The sequence below is a fragment of the Oncorhynchus gorbuscha genome, linkage group LG10, assembly GCF_021184085.1.
Source record: "Oncorhynchus gorbuscha isolate QuinsamMale2020 ecotype Even-year linkage group LG10, OgorEven_v1.0, whole genome shotgun sequence".
NCBI lineage: Eukaryota > Metazoa > Chordata > Actinopteri > Salmoniformes > Salmonidae > Oncorhynchus > Oncorhynchus gorbuscha.
Genome location: NC_060182.1, coordinates 86,163,262 through 86,177,137, shown reverse-complemented (window position 1 = coordinate 86,177,137; position 13,876 = coordinate 86,163,262). Strand labels below are relative to the sequence as shown.

General features: G+C 45.9%; 1 protein-coding gene across 2 annotated transcripts in view; it reads left to right on the top strand.

The window, feature by feature from the left end:
* Positions 1 to 13,876, top strand: part of LOC124046663 (alpha-(1,6)-fucosyltransferase-like) — a 149,331-nt gene that overhangs the window by 114,891 nt on the left and 20,564 nt on the right. For both annotated transcript variants that reach the window (XM_046367304.1, XM_046367302.1), the window contains exons 4-5: positions 9,743 to 9,864; positions 13,673 to 13,835. In XM_046367304.1, the coding sequence (XP_046223260.1) occupies positions 9,743 to 9,864; positions 13,673 to 13,835 (285 nt within the window). The remainder of the gene's footprint in view (positions 1 to 9,742; positions 9,865 to 13,672; positions 13,836 to 13,876) is intronic.

The window sequence follows — 13,876 nt, the reverse complement described above, 5'->3', positions numbered from 1 at the left end:
TAGTTCTAGTAGCAGTAGCAGCAGCAGCAGTAGTACTAGTAGCAGCAGCAGTAGTAGTAGTAGCAGCAGCAGTAGTTCTAGTAGCAACAGCACCAGTAGTAGTAGCAGCAGCAGTAGTAGTTGTAGCAGCAGCAGTAGTTCTAGTAGCAGCAGCAGCAGTAGTAGTAGCAGCAGCAGTAGTAGTTGTAGCAGCAGCAGTAGTTCTAGTAGCAGCAGCAGTAGTAGTAGCAGCAGCAGTAGTAGTTGTAGCAGCAGCAGTAGTAGTAGCAGCAGCAGTAGTAGTAGCAGCAGCAGTAGTAGTTGTAGCAGCAGCAGTAGTTCTAGTAGCAGCAGTAGTAGTTGTAGCAGCAGCAGTAGTAGTTGTAGCAGCAGCAGTAGTTCTAGTAGCAGTGGCAGTAGTAGTAGCAGCAGCAGTAGTAGTTGTAGCAGCAGCAGTAGTTCTAGTAGCAGCAGCAGTAGTTCTAGTAGCAGCAGCAGTAGTACTAGTAGCAGCAGCAGTAGTACTAGTAGCAGCAGCAGCAGTAGTAGCAGCAGCAGTAGTAGTTGTAGCAGCAGTAGTTCTAGTAGCAGCAGCACCAGTAGTAGTAGCAGCAGTAGTACTAGTAGCAGCAGCAGTAGTAGTAGTAGCAGCAGCAGTAGTAGTAGTAGTGGCCCTTTAAACAGCACTGTCCCCTACTCTCTGAAGTTTAATTTATTAAGATACCCATTACTTACTGCACAGGCAGCAGTTACTCTTCCTGGGGTCAAATCAAAAATCAAATCAAATGTATTTATATAGCCCTTCGTCTGTACAGCACTTTGAGATATCAGCTGATGTACGAAGGGCTATATAAATAAATTTGATTTGATTTGATATCTCAAAGTGCTGTACAGAAACCCAGCCTAAAACCCCAAACAGCAAGCAATGCAGGTGTAGAAGCACGGTGGCTAGGAAAAACTCCCTAGAAAGGCCAAAACCTAGGAAGAAACCTAGAGAGGAACCAGGCTATGAGGGGTGGCCAGTCCTCTTCTGGCTGTGCCGGGTGGAGATTATAACAGAACATGGCCAAGATGTTCAAATGTTCATAAATGACCAGCATGGTCGAATAATAGAACTTACTAATACATGACAAGGTACAGAACAGTTATGGACAAGAACAACGTAAGATATTACATAAAATTCAAAATAACAAATACGAATAAAATAAGAGTTATATATACAAAAGACACGAAGAAACAACACAAATACTATTTACACACTATTCATGCAATGCATTCGGAAAGTATTCAGACACCTTAACAATTTCCACATTTTGTTACGTTACAGCCTTATTCTAAAATGTATTAAATATTTTTTTCTCTCATCAATCTACACACAATTCCACATAATGACGAAGCAAAAATAGATTTTTAGAATGTTTTTCAAAAATGGAAATATAACATTGGCATAAGAATTCAGACCCTTTACTCAGTACTTTGTTGAATCACCTTTGGCAGCGATTACAGCCTCAAATCTTGGGTATGATGCTACATGCTTGGCAGACCTGTATTTGGGAAGTTTCTCCCATTCTTCTCTGCATATCCTCTCAAGCTCCATCAGGTTGGATGTGGAGCGTCACTGCACAGCTATTTTCAGGTCTCTACAGAGATGTTCGATTTGGTTCAAGTCCGAACTCTGGCTGTGCCACTCAGAGACATTCAGAGACTTGTCCCAAAGCCACTCCTGCGTTGTCTTGGCTGTGTACTTAGGGTCGTTGTCCTGTTGGAAGGTGAATCTTCGCTCCAGTCTGAGGTCCTGAGCGCTCTGGAGCAGGTTTTCATCAAGGATCTCTATGTGCTTTGCTCCATTCATCTTTCCCTCCATCCTGACTAGTCTCCCAGTCCCTGCCACTGAAAAACATCCTCGTAACATGATGCTGCCACCACTATGCTTCACCGTTGGGATGGTGCCAGGTTTCCTCCAGACGTGACGCTTGGCATTCAGGCAAAGAGTTCAATCTTGGTTTCATCAGACCAGAGAATCTTGATTCTCATTGTCTGAGAGTCTTTAGGTGCCTTTTGGCAAACTCCAAAGCGGGCTCTCGTGCCTTTTACTAAGGAGTGGCTTCCGTCTGGCCAATCTATCATAAAGGCCTGATATGTGGAGTGCTGCTGAGATATTTGTCCTTCTGGAAGTTTCTCCCATCTCCACAGAGGAACTCTAGAGCTCTGTCAGAGTGACCATCGGGTTCTTGGTCACCCTGACCAAGGCCCTTCTCCCCCAATTGCTCAGTTTGGCTGGGCAGCCAGCTCTAGGAAGAGTCTTGGTGGTTCCAAACGTCTTCCATTTAAGAATGATGAAGAAGAACTGTTTATTTTATATTACATCAGCAGTTGTCACAAAGTTCTTAACAGATACCTATAGGGCTTTGGTCAAAGTAATGCATTATAAAGGAATGCGATTTGGTACACAGCCTGAGACTGCAGCAGTGTACGGAATCTCTCTGAGGAAGTGCAGTAATGAGACTACTGGCTGCTCTAGTAGGACCCCTAGAGAGAGGAGGAATGTGGAGAGACACTGTGATGGCAGAACCATGCAGAGACAGGGGAGGAGATTTAGAATCCTGTTTGACCAAGACAGCGGTGTGTGTGTTTACCAGCAGGTGACCAAGCCTCAGTGTGTGTGTTCACTGTAACGCCATAAGTGATAGTTGGTCAGGGTCTGGATGGGTGGCAGTTTGTATTTGTATTTATTATGGATCCCCATTAGCTGTTGCCAAGGCAACAGCTACTCTTCCTGGGTTCCAAACACATTAAGACACTTACATTAGATATAAAACAAAAGATAAAGCAGTACATCATGTAACATTATTACACCACTACATATCTACACTACAAAATGTATAATACCACCTTACAACAATATTACAATGTACGTGTGTGTAGAGTGTGTGTGCTAGTGTATGTGTACATATGTGTGTGTCTGTTCCTATGTGTGTATCTATTCACAGTCCCTGCTGTTCCAAAAGGTATATTTTTAACTGTTCTTTAAATCTGATTCTACTGCTTGCATCACTTACCTGATGTGGAATAGAGTTCCATGTAGTCATGGCTATATGTAATTGGTGTTGTACTGTGCTGTACTGTATGTGTCTGCCTGGTTCTCATTGTCTGTGAATCTTGCTTTAGGCTCATCTGTCGGAGCTGAAGTATGTTGTTTTTCGGTACCCCAACTTGACCACATTCAATTTAAAACTAGTAACCAGGTTCCCAATAAATATTACAAAACATTCTTTCCGAGTAGTGAAACAGGTGAGGTTTTCTACCAGGAATCCTTTAACCAGATTTGAATAAGAAATAAGAAATAAAAGATAACTGTTATGGCTATCTCACTCCAGAGTGGCTGTCTGGCTGTCTGCCTGACTGCCTTCAGCAATGTAGGGAGGGAGGGGGTAAATGGAGGAGTGAAGGAAAATAAGGAGAGATGGAGAGAGAGAATGAGACTTCCTGTGTGTGTAGTGATGGAGGGAGGGGGTAAATGGAGGAGTGAAGGAAAATAAGGAGAGATGGAGAGAGAGAATGAGACTTCCTGTGTGTGTAGTGATGGAGGGAGGGGGTAAATGGAGGAGTGAAGGAAAATAAGGAGAGATGGAGAGAGAGAATGAGACTTCCTGTGTGTGTAGTGATGGAGGGAGGGTGTAAATGGAGGAGTGAAGGAAAAGAAGGAGAGATGGAGAGAGAGAATGAGACTTCCTGTGTGTGTAGTGATGGAGGGGAAGGAAAATAAGGAGAGATGGAGAGAGAGAATGAGACTTCCTTTGTGAGTAGTGATGAAGGGATGAGGTAAATGGAGGAGTGAAGAAAAAGAAGGAGAGATGGAGAGATGGAGAGAGAGAATGAGACTTCCTGTGTGTGTAGTGATGGAGGGAGGGGGTAAATGGAGGAAGAGAAAGAGAAAAGGGGGGAAAAGTGAAGGCTGGCCAAGAAGATCTCCTACAGATGATTAGCAGAGGTGTTGACATTCCTTCTTCCTCTGCCACAGCCAGCAGACCTTATTATCCCTGTGGCTCACCATTCTACTCAGGAAGGCACAGAATAATTTATAAAACAAACACTGCTCTGTGTGTGTGTGTGTGTGTGTGTGTGTGTGTGTGTGTGTGTGTGTGTGTGTGTGTGTGTGTGTGTGTGTGTGTGTGTGTGTGTGTGTGTGTGTGTGTGTGTGTGTGTGTGTGTGTGTGTGTGTGTGTGTGTGTGTGTGTGTGTGTGTGTGTGTGTGTGTGTGTGTGTGTGTGTGTGACTGTAGCCTGGAATATTGCCCCTGATATACTCCTGACAGTGATTTATTTAGACACATACATGATGTAAATCACTGTTTGGACTGGGAGCATGTCAGAGTTGCAGACTTCACTTGGATCATTTTTCAGGGACATTTATCTGTCCTTCATCTGAGCAGGGTTTAGAGTGTCTTTTCTATTTCGTGGCAGTGGTGTGAATACATCGGAGGAACATATCTAAAGCCAGACACATTAGCAAACATATTGTTGTAGCTATGGTGACAGTAAAATGAATGTATTAGACATAAAGTCCATTAGTGTCACCTGAAAATGCATTTCCGGGTGAATACCGCATTCCGGGTTGAAAGAATGTCAAGATTGTGCAAAGCTATCATCAAGGTAAATGGTGGCTACTTTGAAGAATCTCAAATATAAAATATATTTTAATTTGTTTAACACTTTTTTGCTTACTACGTGATTCCATATGTGTTATTTAATAGTTTTGATGTCTTCACTATTATTCTACAATGTAGAAATAAGTAAAAAATAAAGAAAAACCCTGGAATGAGTAGTTGTGTCCAAACTTTTGACTGGTACTGAACCTGTCACTTCCATTCCCACAAGCTGACATATCCCACCACCCAGCCTACATATCCCACCACTCAGCCTACATATCCCACCACTCAGCCTACATATCCCACCACTCAGCCTACATATCCCACCACTCAGCCTACATATCCCACCACTCAGCCTACATATCCCACCACTCAGCCTACATATCCCACCACTCAGCCTACATATCCCACCACTCAGCCTACATATCCCACCACTCAGCCTACATATCCCACCACTCAGCCTACATATCCCACCACTCACCCATATACATATCCCACCACTCAGCCACATATATCCCATATCCCACTCAGCCTACATATCCCACCACTCAGCCTACATATCCCACCACTCAGCCTACATATCCCACCACTCAGCCTACATATCCCACCACTCAGCCTACATATCCCACCACTCAACCTACATATCCCACCACTCAGCCTACATATCCCACCACTCAGCCTACATATCCCACCACTCAGCCTACATATCCCACCACTCAGCCTACATATCCCACCACTCAGCCTACATATCCCACCACTCAGCCTACATATCCCACCACATATCAACCTACATATCCCACCACATATCCCACCAACCTCCCACCATATCCCACCACTCAGCCTACATATCCCACCACTCAACCTACATATCCCACCACTCAGCCTACATATCCCACCACTCAACCTACATATCCCACCACCACCACTCCCACCACTCACCTACATATCCCACCACTCAGCCTACATATCCCACCACTCAACCTACATATCCCACCACTCAGCCTACATATCCCACCACTCAACCTACATATCCCACCACTCAGCCTACATATCCCACCACTCAACCTACATATCCCACCACTCAACCTACATATCCCACCACTCAGCCTACATATCCCACCACTCAGCCTACATATCCCACCACTCAAGCCTACATATCCCACCACTCAGCCTACATATCCCACCACTCAGCCTACATATCCCACCACTCAGCCTACATATCCCACCACTCAACCTACATATCCCACCACTCAGCCTACATATATCCCACCACCAACCTACATATCCCACCACTCAGCCTACATATCCCACCACTCAACCTCAGCCCATAAGCCTACCAGCATACTCAACCTACATAACCTACCAACCTACATACCAACCTGTAACCCAGCACTCAATGACATAACCCCCACAATGGAGCAATGGAGCATTATGGGGTCATTCAGACCATACCAGTCCTTTACGGTTTCCATTCATCCACAGCCACTGTAACTGCAGTGGTGAAACAGCCCAGCAACCTCTTAAAGTTGCTGGGATTCCTTCCTCTTCCTCCTCTCAGCCATTCATTAAATGATTGAATTCATAACCTGAATTCCCAACATCAGGAATCAGGGTGGCTTGTATTTCTACTCATCCTCTCTGTCCTCCCTTCTCTCCATCTCAGTCTCTCTGTCCTCCATCTTCTCCATCTCAGTCTCTCTGTCCTCTCTCTTCTCCATCTCAGTGTCTCTGTCCTCCCTTCTCTCCATCTCAGTCTCTCTGTCCTCCCTCTTCTCCATCTCAGTCTCTCTGTCCTCCCTCTTCTCCATCTCAGTCTCTCTGTCCTCCCTTCTCTCCATCTCAGTCTCTCTGTCCTCCCTTTTCTCCATCTTAGTCTCTCTGTCCTCCCTCTTCTCCATCTCAGTCTCTCTGTCCTCCCTTCTCTCCATCTCAGCCTCTCTGTCCTCCCTTCTCTCCATCTCAGTCTCTCTGTCCTCCCTCTTCTCCATCTCAGTCTCTCTGTCCTCCATCTTCTCCATCTCAGTCTCTCTGTCCTCCCTTCTCTCCATCTCAGTCTCTCTGTCCTCCCTCTTCTCCATCTCAGTCTCTCTGTCCTCCCTCTTCTCCATCTCAGTCTCTCTGTCCTCCCTTCTCTCCATCTCAGTCTCTCTGTCCTCCCCTTTCTCTATCTCAGTCTCTCTGTCCTCCCTCTTCTCCATCTCAGTCTCTCTGTCCTCCCTCTTCTCCATCTCAGTCTCTCTGTCCTCCCTTCTCTCCATCTCAGTCTCTCTGTCCTCCCTCTTCTCCATCTCAGTCTTTTTGTCCTCCCTCTTCTCCATCTCAGTCTCTCTGTCCTCCCTCTTCTCTATCTCAGTCTCTCTGTCCTCCCTTCTCTCAATCTCAGTCTCTCTGTCCTCCCTTCTCTCCATCTCAGCCTCTCTATCCTCCCTCCTCCCCATGTCAGCCTCTCTTCCAGCTTACCATCCATTCCAGCGGAAGTAATGTCAGAGCTCTCTATAGAGCTTCACTACATCATGAAATTTACAAATATAAGCTTTTTGTACTCGTAGAGGCCAGGCACTGATGTACTCAAGTAAGAGTTCAGTACTGTGAACATGATGGGGTATCGAGATGGGAGTGAGTGGATGGTTTGTCCTGTGGGTGGCTTGTCCTGTGGATGGCTTGTCCTGTGGATGTCTTGTCCTGTGTATGGCTTGTCTTGTGGATGGCTTGTCCTGTGGGTGGCTTGTCTTGTGGGTGGCTTGTCTTGTGGGTGGCTTGTCTTGTGGGTGGCTTGTCCTGTGGATGGCTTGTCCTGTGGATGGCTTGTCCTGTGGATGTCTTGTCCTGTGTATGGCTTGTCTTGTGGATGGCTTGTCCTGTGGGTGGCTTGTCTTGTGGGTGGCTTGTCTTGTGGGTGGCTTGTCTTGTGGGTGGTTTGTCCTGTGGGTGGCTTGTCCTGTGGATGGCTTGTCCTGTGGATGGCTTGTCTTGTGGATGGCTTGTCTTGTGGGTGGCTTGTCTTGTGGGTGGCTTGTCTTGTGGGTGGCTTGTTCTGTGTGTGGCTTGTCCTGTGAATAGCTTGTCCTGTGGGTGGCTTGTCCTGTGGGTGGATTGTCCTGTGAATGGCTTGTCCTGTGGGTGGCTTGTCCTGTGGATGGCTTGTCCTGTGGGTGGCTTGTCCCAACCCTTTTGACATACATTAGCTGGCTGCTCATCTAAACCCCAGCCGCTCCTTTCCTCCTCTTCTCTCCTCCTCTCTGACTTTCACCTCATTTCATCCTTGACCAGCCATGAATGACATAAATATTTGACATTTCAGTTTCTTTCCTCCTCCTGTTTCATCTCTGTACTGTGGCTGTGCATTCCTGATGAGTCAGGCATTGTGATGTGACCAACCACACACACACACACACACACACACACACACACACACACACACACACACACACACACACACACACACACACACACACACACACACACACACACACACACACACACACACACACACACACACACACACACACACACACACACACACACACACACACACACACAGGGAAGCTCGCTGTTTGCCATTACAGAACGCCACGCATAATTTCATGTCACAGTTGCCTGCTATAGACATATTGATTCTCAGCTAGGCTTCTGAGATAAGACTGCTGTCAATGCTGCATCCATGGAGACACCGGTGGGGAATATCAATCACCATGGTTACTCTCATAGTTACTGTCATCCTACTCAGTTGATATGTTTTCAGGTCATACACTATGAGGTTGTGATATTCAGAAGGCCTTGTCCTCTATATGGTGTATAGAAGCCTCCACCTTTGTTTAACTGACCCGCTCTACAGAAGGCCTTGTCCTCTATATGGTGTATAGAAGGCTCTCACCTTTGTTTAACTGACCCGCTCTACAGAAGGCCTTGTCCTCTATATGGTGTATAGAAGCCTCCACCTTTGTTTAACTGACCCGCTCTACAGAAGGCCTTGTCCTCTATATGGTGTATAGAAGGCTCTCACCTTTGTTTAACTGACCCGCTCTACTTCTCTGTCTTCTACTTGAGGAGGAGCAACCAGGGAAACTCTTAACCCCACGTGGCTCTAACTTTCTTCTCGGCAGGACGTAGGGTGGTAAATAGCTACTGCCACCGTATGAATTGCCTTGCGGTCATTGGCTGTTCTCACGCCTTACCACTGATTATTTTAAACACACACACACACACACACCACTGATCATTATAAACACACACACACACAAACACACACACAGTCGACTCTCATACCTCACCTCTGATCATTGCATTAAATTGGCGCTTGGAGGTGGGATTGAGCGCAGCCAAACACAAAGCCCCCAGGGAAATCAGCCTGTCAACACTCACCTTGACCTAGCAGGACAGGCACACACACACCTATACTGTACAGACACACACACACACACACACACACACACACACACACACACACACACACACACACACACACACACACACACACACACACACACACACACACACACACACACACACACACACACACACACACACACAGACACACAGACACACACACGCACCTATACTGTACACACACACACCTATACTGTACACACACACACACCTATACTGTACACACACACACACACACACAGACACAGACACACACACCTATACTGTACACACACACACATACACACACACACACACATATACTGTACGCACACACAGACACATGTACACACACACACAAACACACACACACCAATACTGTACACACACACGCACACATGGCTGGACACCTAGTGTAAAAAAACTCCACCCTTCTCCGGGCCCTCTCACTGATGTTAGTTGTATTCCAGACTGACCCCTCCTCATTTCCTCTCCCCTGTCTCTAGGTTACCAGAAAGCCAGGTGAGTACAGGCAGAGTGACCTTTAACCTCTGACCTCTCCTCTCCATCTCTCTTGAAGGTTACCAGAGGGTCAGTCTGACGGGGGCCAGGTGGTGAGCGCAGGGAGACTGACCTCTGACCTCTCCTCTCCCCATATACTGTAGGTTACCAGAGGGTCAGTCTGACGGGGGCCAGGTGGTGAGCGCAGGGAGACTGACCTCTGACCTCTCCTCTCCCCATATACTGTAGGTTACCAGAGGGTCAGTCTGACGGGGGCCAGGTGGTGAGCGCAGGGAGACTGCGGACCTTGGAGGAACAGCTGATCAGAGCTAAAGAACAGATCAACTCCTATCGTAGCCTGCCTGGAGACGGTGAGACACACACACGCACACACACACAAACACACATATTGAGTTAAAGCTTAAGTGGAGTTGCCCATAGGCACAGATATAGGATGGGCTTACCCTCAATCGGGTGTTGAACTATGTACACTACATGACCAAAAGTATGTGGACACCTGCTCGCCGAACATCTCATTCCAAAATCATGGGTATCAATACTACTATACTACAATACTACTTTTGCTACTATAACAGCCTCCACTCTTCTGGGAAGGCTTTCCACTAGATGTTGGAACATTTCTGTGGGGACTTGCTTCTATTCAGCCACAAGAGCATTAGTGAGGTCGGGCACTGATGTTGGGCGATTAGGCCTGGCTCGCAGTCGCTGTTCTTAAAGGTGTTCAATGGAGTAGAGGTCAGGGATCTGTGCAGGCCAGTCAAGTTCTTCTACACCGATTTCTGTATGGACCTTCCTTTCTGCACTGGAGCGTTGTCATGGTGAAACAGGAAAGGGCCTTCCCCAAACTGTTGGAAGCACAGAATCGTCTAGAATGTCATTGTATGCTATAGCGTTAATACTCCCCTTCACTGGAACTAAGGGGCCTAGCCTGAACCATGAAAGTCAGCCCCAGATCAGGATTCCTCCTCCACCAAACTTGAGCTGATGTTGCTTCCAGAGGCCGTTTGGAAATCGGTAGTGGGTGTTGCAACCGAGGACAGATGATTTTTGTGAGCTACATGCTTCAGCACCTAGCAGTCCCGTTCTGGGAGCTTGTGTGACCTTCACAACAACAGCACTTCCAGGAGGGCAGAGATTTGACAAAGTGACTTGTTAGAAAGGTGGCATCCTATGACGGTGCCATATTGAAAGTCACTCATCTCTTCAGTAAGGCCGTTCTACTGCCAGGGTTTGTTTGTGGAGATTGCATGACTGTTTGCTCAAATTTTATACAACAGTCAGCAACGGGTGTGGCTGAAATAGTCGAATCCACTCATCTGACGTGGTGTCCACATACACTATACAGTATATACAAAAGTATCTTGAAATTTAACTGATTTTGGGAGACTGATAGACAAGACTGTATGCTTTTAACATTGATGCCTGCATCATAGCCCTGGACCTAGTCTGGTACACAAGTGTCCTGAGCGAAAGCCATGCGTGATGAGAAGGTGGAGGGGATGTAATATCTGGAGGCTTTTATACATGTCATGTGTGTCGATAACGGTCATTTCTGTACAGTGAGACTAAAAATACAGCACTGCTCCCATTATTTATATAACACACATGTGTGCACACAACCAGGCAAACACACAAACACACACACACCCAGGCAAACACACAAATACACACACACACGCACACACACCCAGGCAAACACACAGACACACACACACACGCACACACACCCAGGCAAACACGCACACACGCACACACACCCAGGCAAACACACACACACGCGCGCACACACACACACACACACGCGCACACGCACACACACACGCGCACACGCACACACATACACACACCTTGGAAATTAGGACAGGAGGCAGTGAGGAGCAGTATTCCCAGGCAGGATTCCCTGTCCACTCCTCCATTCCTCTTTCCTACTATTTCAGACAGAAAACTTCATTCCCTTTTCTTCACTGTAACATGTAACACAAACAACTGTTCTTCTGGGTCGGCTGCTTCATTATACTGCCACAACCCTTAGTGTCATTTGAAACATTATGAAAACAGGCTACATGAAGACAGTTAAGGATGGATTACTATGACTGTTACTATGTGAGTATGGAGTGACCTAGTAAACCTGATATCTGATACCTGATGTAACAATGCTTTAAAGGCACCCTGAGGCTACTTGTCCCGTATAAACAATATATCAATGCTTTAAAGGCACGCTGAGGCTACTTGTCCCGTATAAACAATATATCAATGCTTTAAAGGCACGCTGAGGCTACTTGTCCCGTATAAACAATACAACAATGCTTTAAAGGCACCCTGAGGCTACTTGTCCCGTATAAACAATATATCAATGCTTTAAAGGCACCCTGAGGCTACTTGTCCCGTATAAACAATATATCAATGCTTTAAAGGCATGCTGAGGCTACTTGTCCCGTATAAACAATATATCAATGCTTTAAAGGCACGCTGAGGCTACTTGTCCCGTATAAACAATATATCAATGCTTTAAAGGCACGCTGAGGCTACTTGTCCCGTATAAACAATATATCAATGCTTTAAAGGCACGCTGAGGCTACTTGTCCCGTATAAACAATATATCAATGCTTTAAAGGCACGCTGAGGCTACTTGTCCCGTATAAACAATATATCAATGCTTTAAAGGCACGCTGAGGCTACTTGTCCCGTATAAACAATATATCAATGCTTTAAAGGCACGCTGAGGCTACTTGTCCCGTATAAACAATACAACAATGCTTTAAAGGCACGCTGAGGCTACTTGTCCCGTATAAACAATACAACAATGCTTTAAAGGCACGCTGAGGCTACTTGTCCCGTATAAACAATACAACAATGCTTTAAAGGCACGCTGAGGCTACTTGTCCCGTATAAACAATACAACAATGCTTTAAAGGCACGCTGAGGCTACTTGTCCCGTATAAACAATATATCAATGCTTTAAAGGCACGCTGAGGCTACTTGTCCCATATAAACAATACAACAATGCTTTAAAGGCACGCTGAGGCTACTTGTCCCGTATAAACAATATATCAATGCTTTAAAGGCACGCTGAGGCTACTTGTCCCGTATAAACAATACAACAATGCTTTAAAGGCACGCTGAGGCTACTTGTCCCGTATAAACAATACAACAATGCTTTAAAGGCACCCTGAGGCTACTTGTCCCGTATAAACAATACAACAATGCTTTAAAGGCACCCTGAGGCTACTTGTCCTGTATAAACAATATATCAATGCTTTAAAGGCACCCTGAGGCTACTTGTCCCGTATAAACAATACAACAATGCTTTAAAGGCACCCTGAGGCTACTTGTCCTGTGTAAACAATATATCAATGCTTCAAAGGCTACTCTAGGCTACTTGTCCCGTATAAACAATACAACAATGCTTTAAAGGCACCCTGAGGCTACTTGTCCTGTGTAAACAATATATCAATGCTTTAAAGGCTACTCTAGGCTACTTGTCCCGTATAAACAATACAACAATGCTTTAAAGGCACCCTGAGGCTACTTGTCCTGTATAAACAATATAACAATGCTTTAAAGGCTACTCTAGGCTTCTTGTCCTGTAGAAACAATAGCAGGTCAGTTCTATATTAGTAATATGGCTCTGACCTTGTAGTACTAGAATGTCCTTAACTTAACCGCTGTGACACTTATTTGTCTGTGACACCATTTCCCATGATGTGTAATGAAGTAGGAAGAAGTGGGCCCAGGCCAGAGACTGATCTAAGGACAGTAGCCCTTTCCCTTTTAAAGCGTAAGGGTTAATCTTGGATGTTAATCCTGGATCTGTCTCTAAGGGCAAACTTTATTGTCCATTGAAATGGATATGTTTCTTTTCACTGAGTCACCCAAGAGTCTGTAAACAGCACAAGTTCAGCGGCAGAGCAGCGCCCCTGGAGCATGTCTGGGGTTAAGTGCCTTACTCAAGAGATCAACTGTGTGTGGTGTGAGGTCCTGTGTGTTAAGCTGATCCAGGATCTGTGTCTAAGGGGCTACAGAAAATCTCAGCTGAGTGTGTGCATTATCTTGTTATCTTGTTTTCTCCCGAAATGCATTCCATTTAATCATAAAGATGTTTGAAAAAACCATACATTTCCCTCCTGTGAGTGACTGTGTTTATTTGGTTATTTCCAGGGCCAGGTAGGAACCAGGAGGAGCTGCGGAGGAAGATAGAGAACGGGGTGAAGGAGATTTGGTACTTTGTCCGCAGTGAGGTCAAGAAGCTGGGTCACATGGAGCAGGGGGACCTGCAGAAACACATCGACACACTGCTGCAGGAGCTGGGACACCAGCAGAGGTACTGTACACACACACACACACACACACACACACACACAC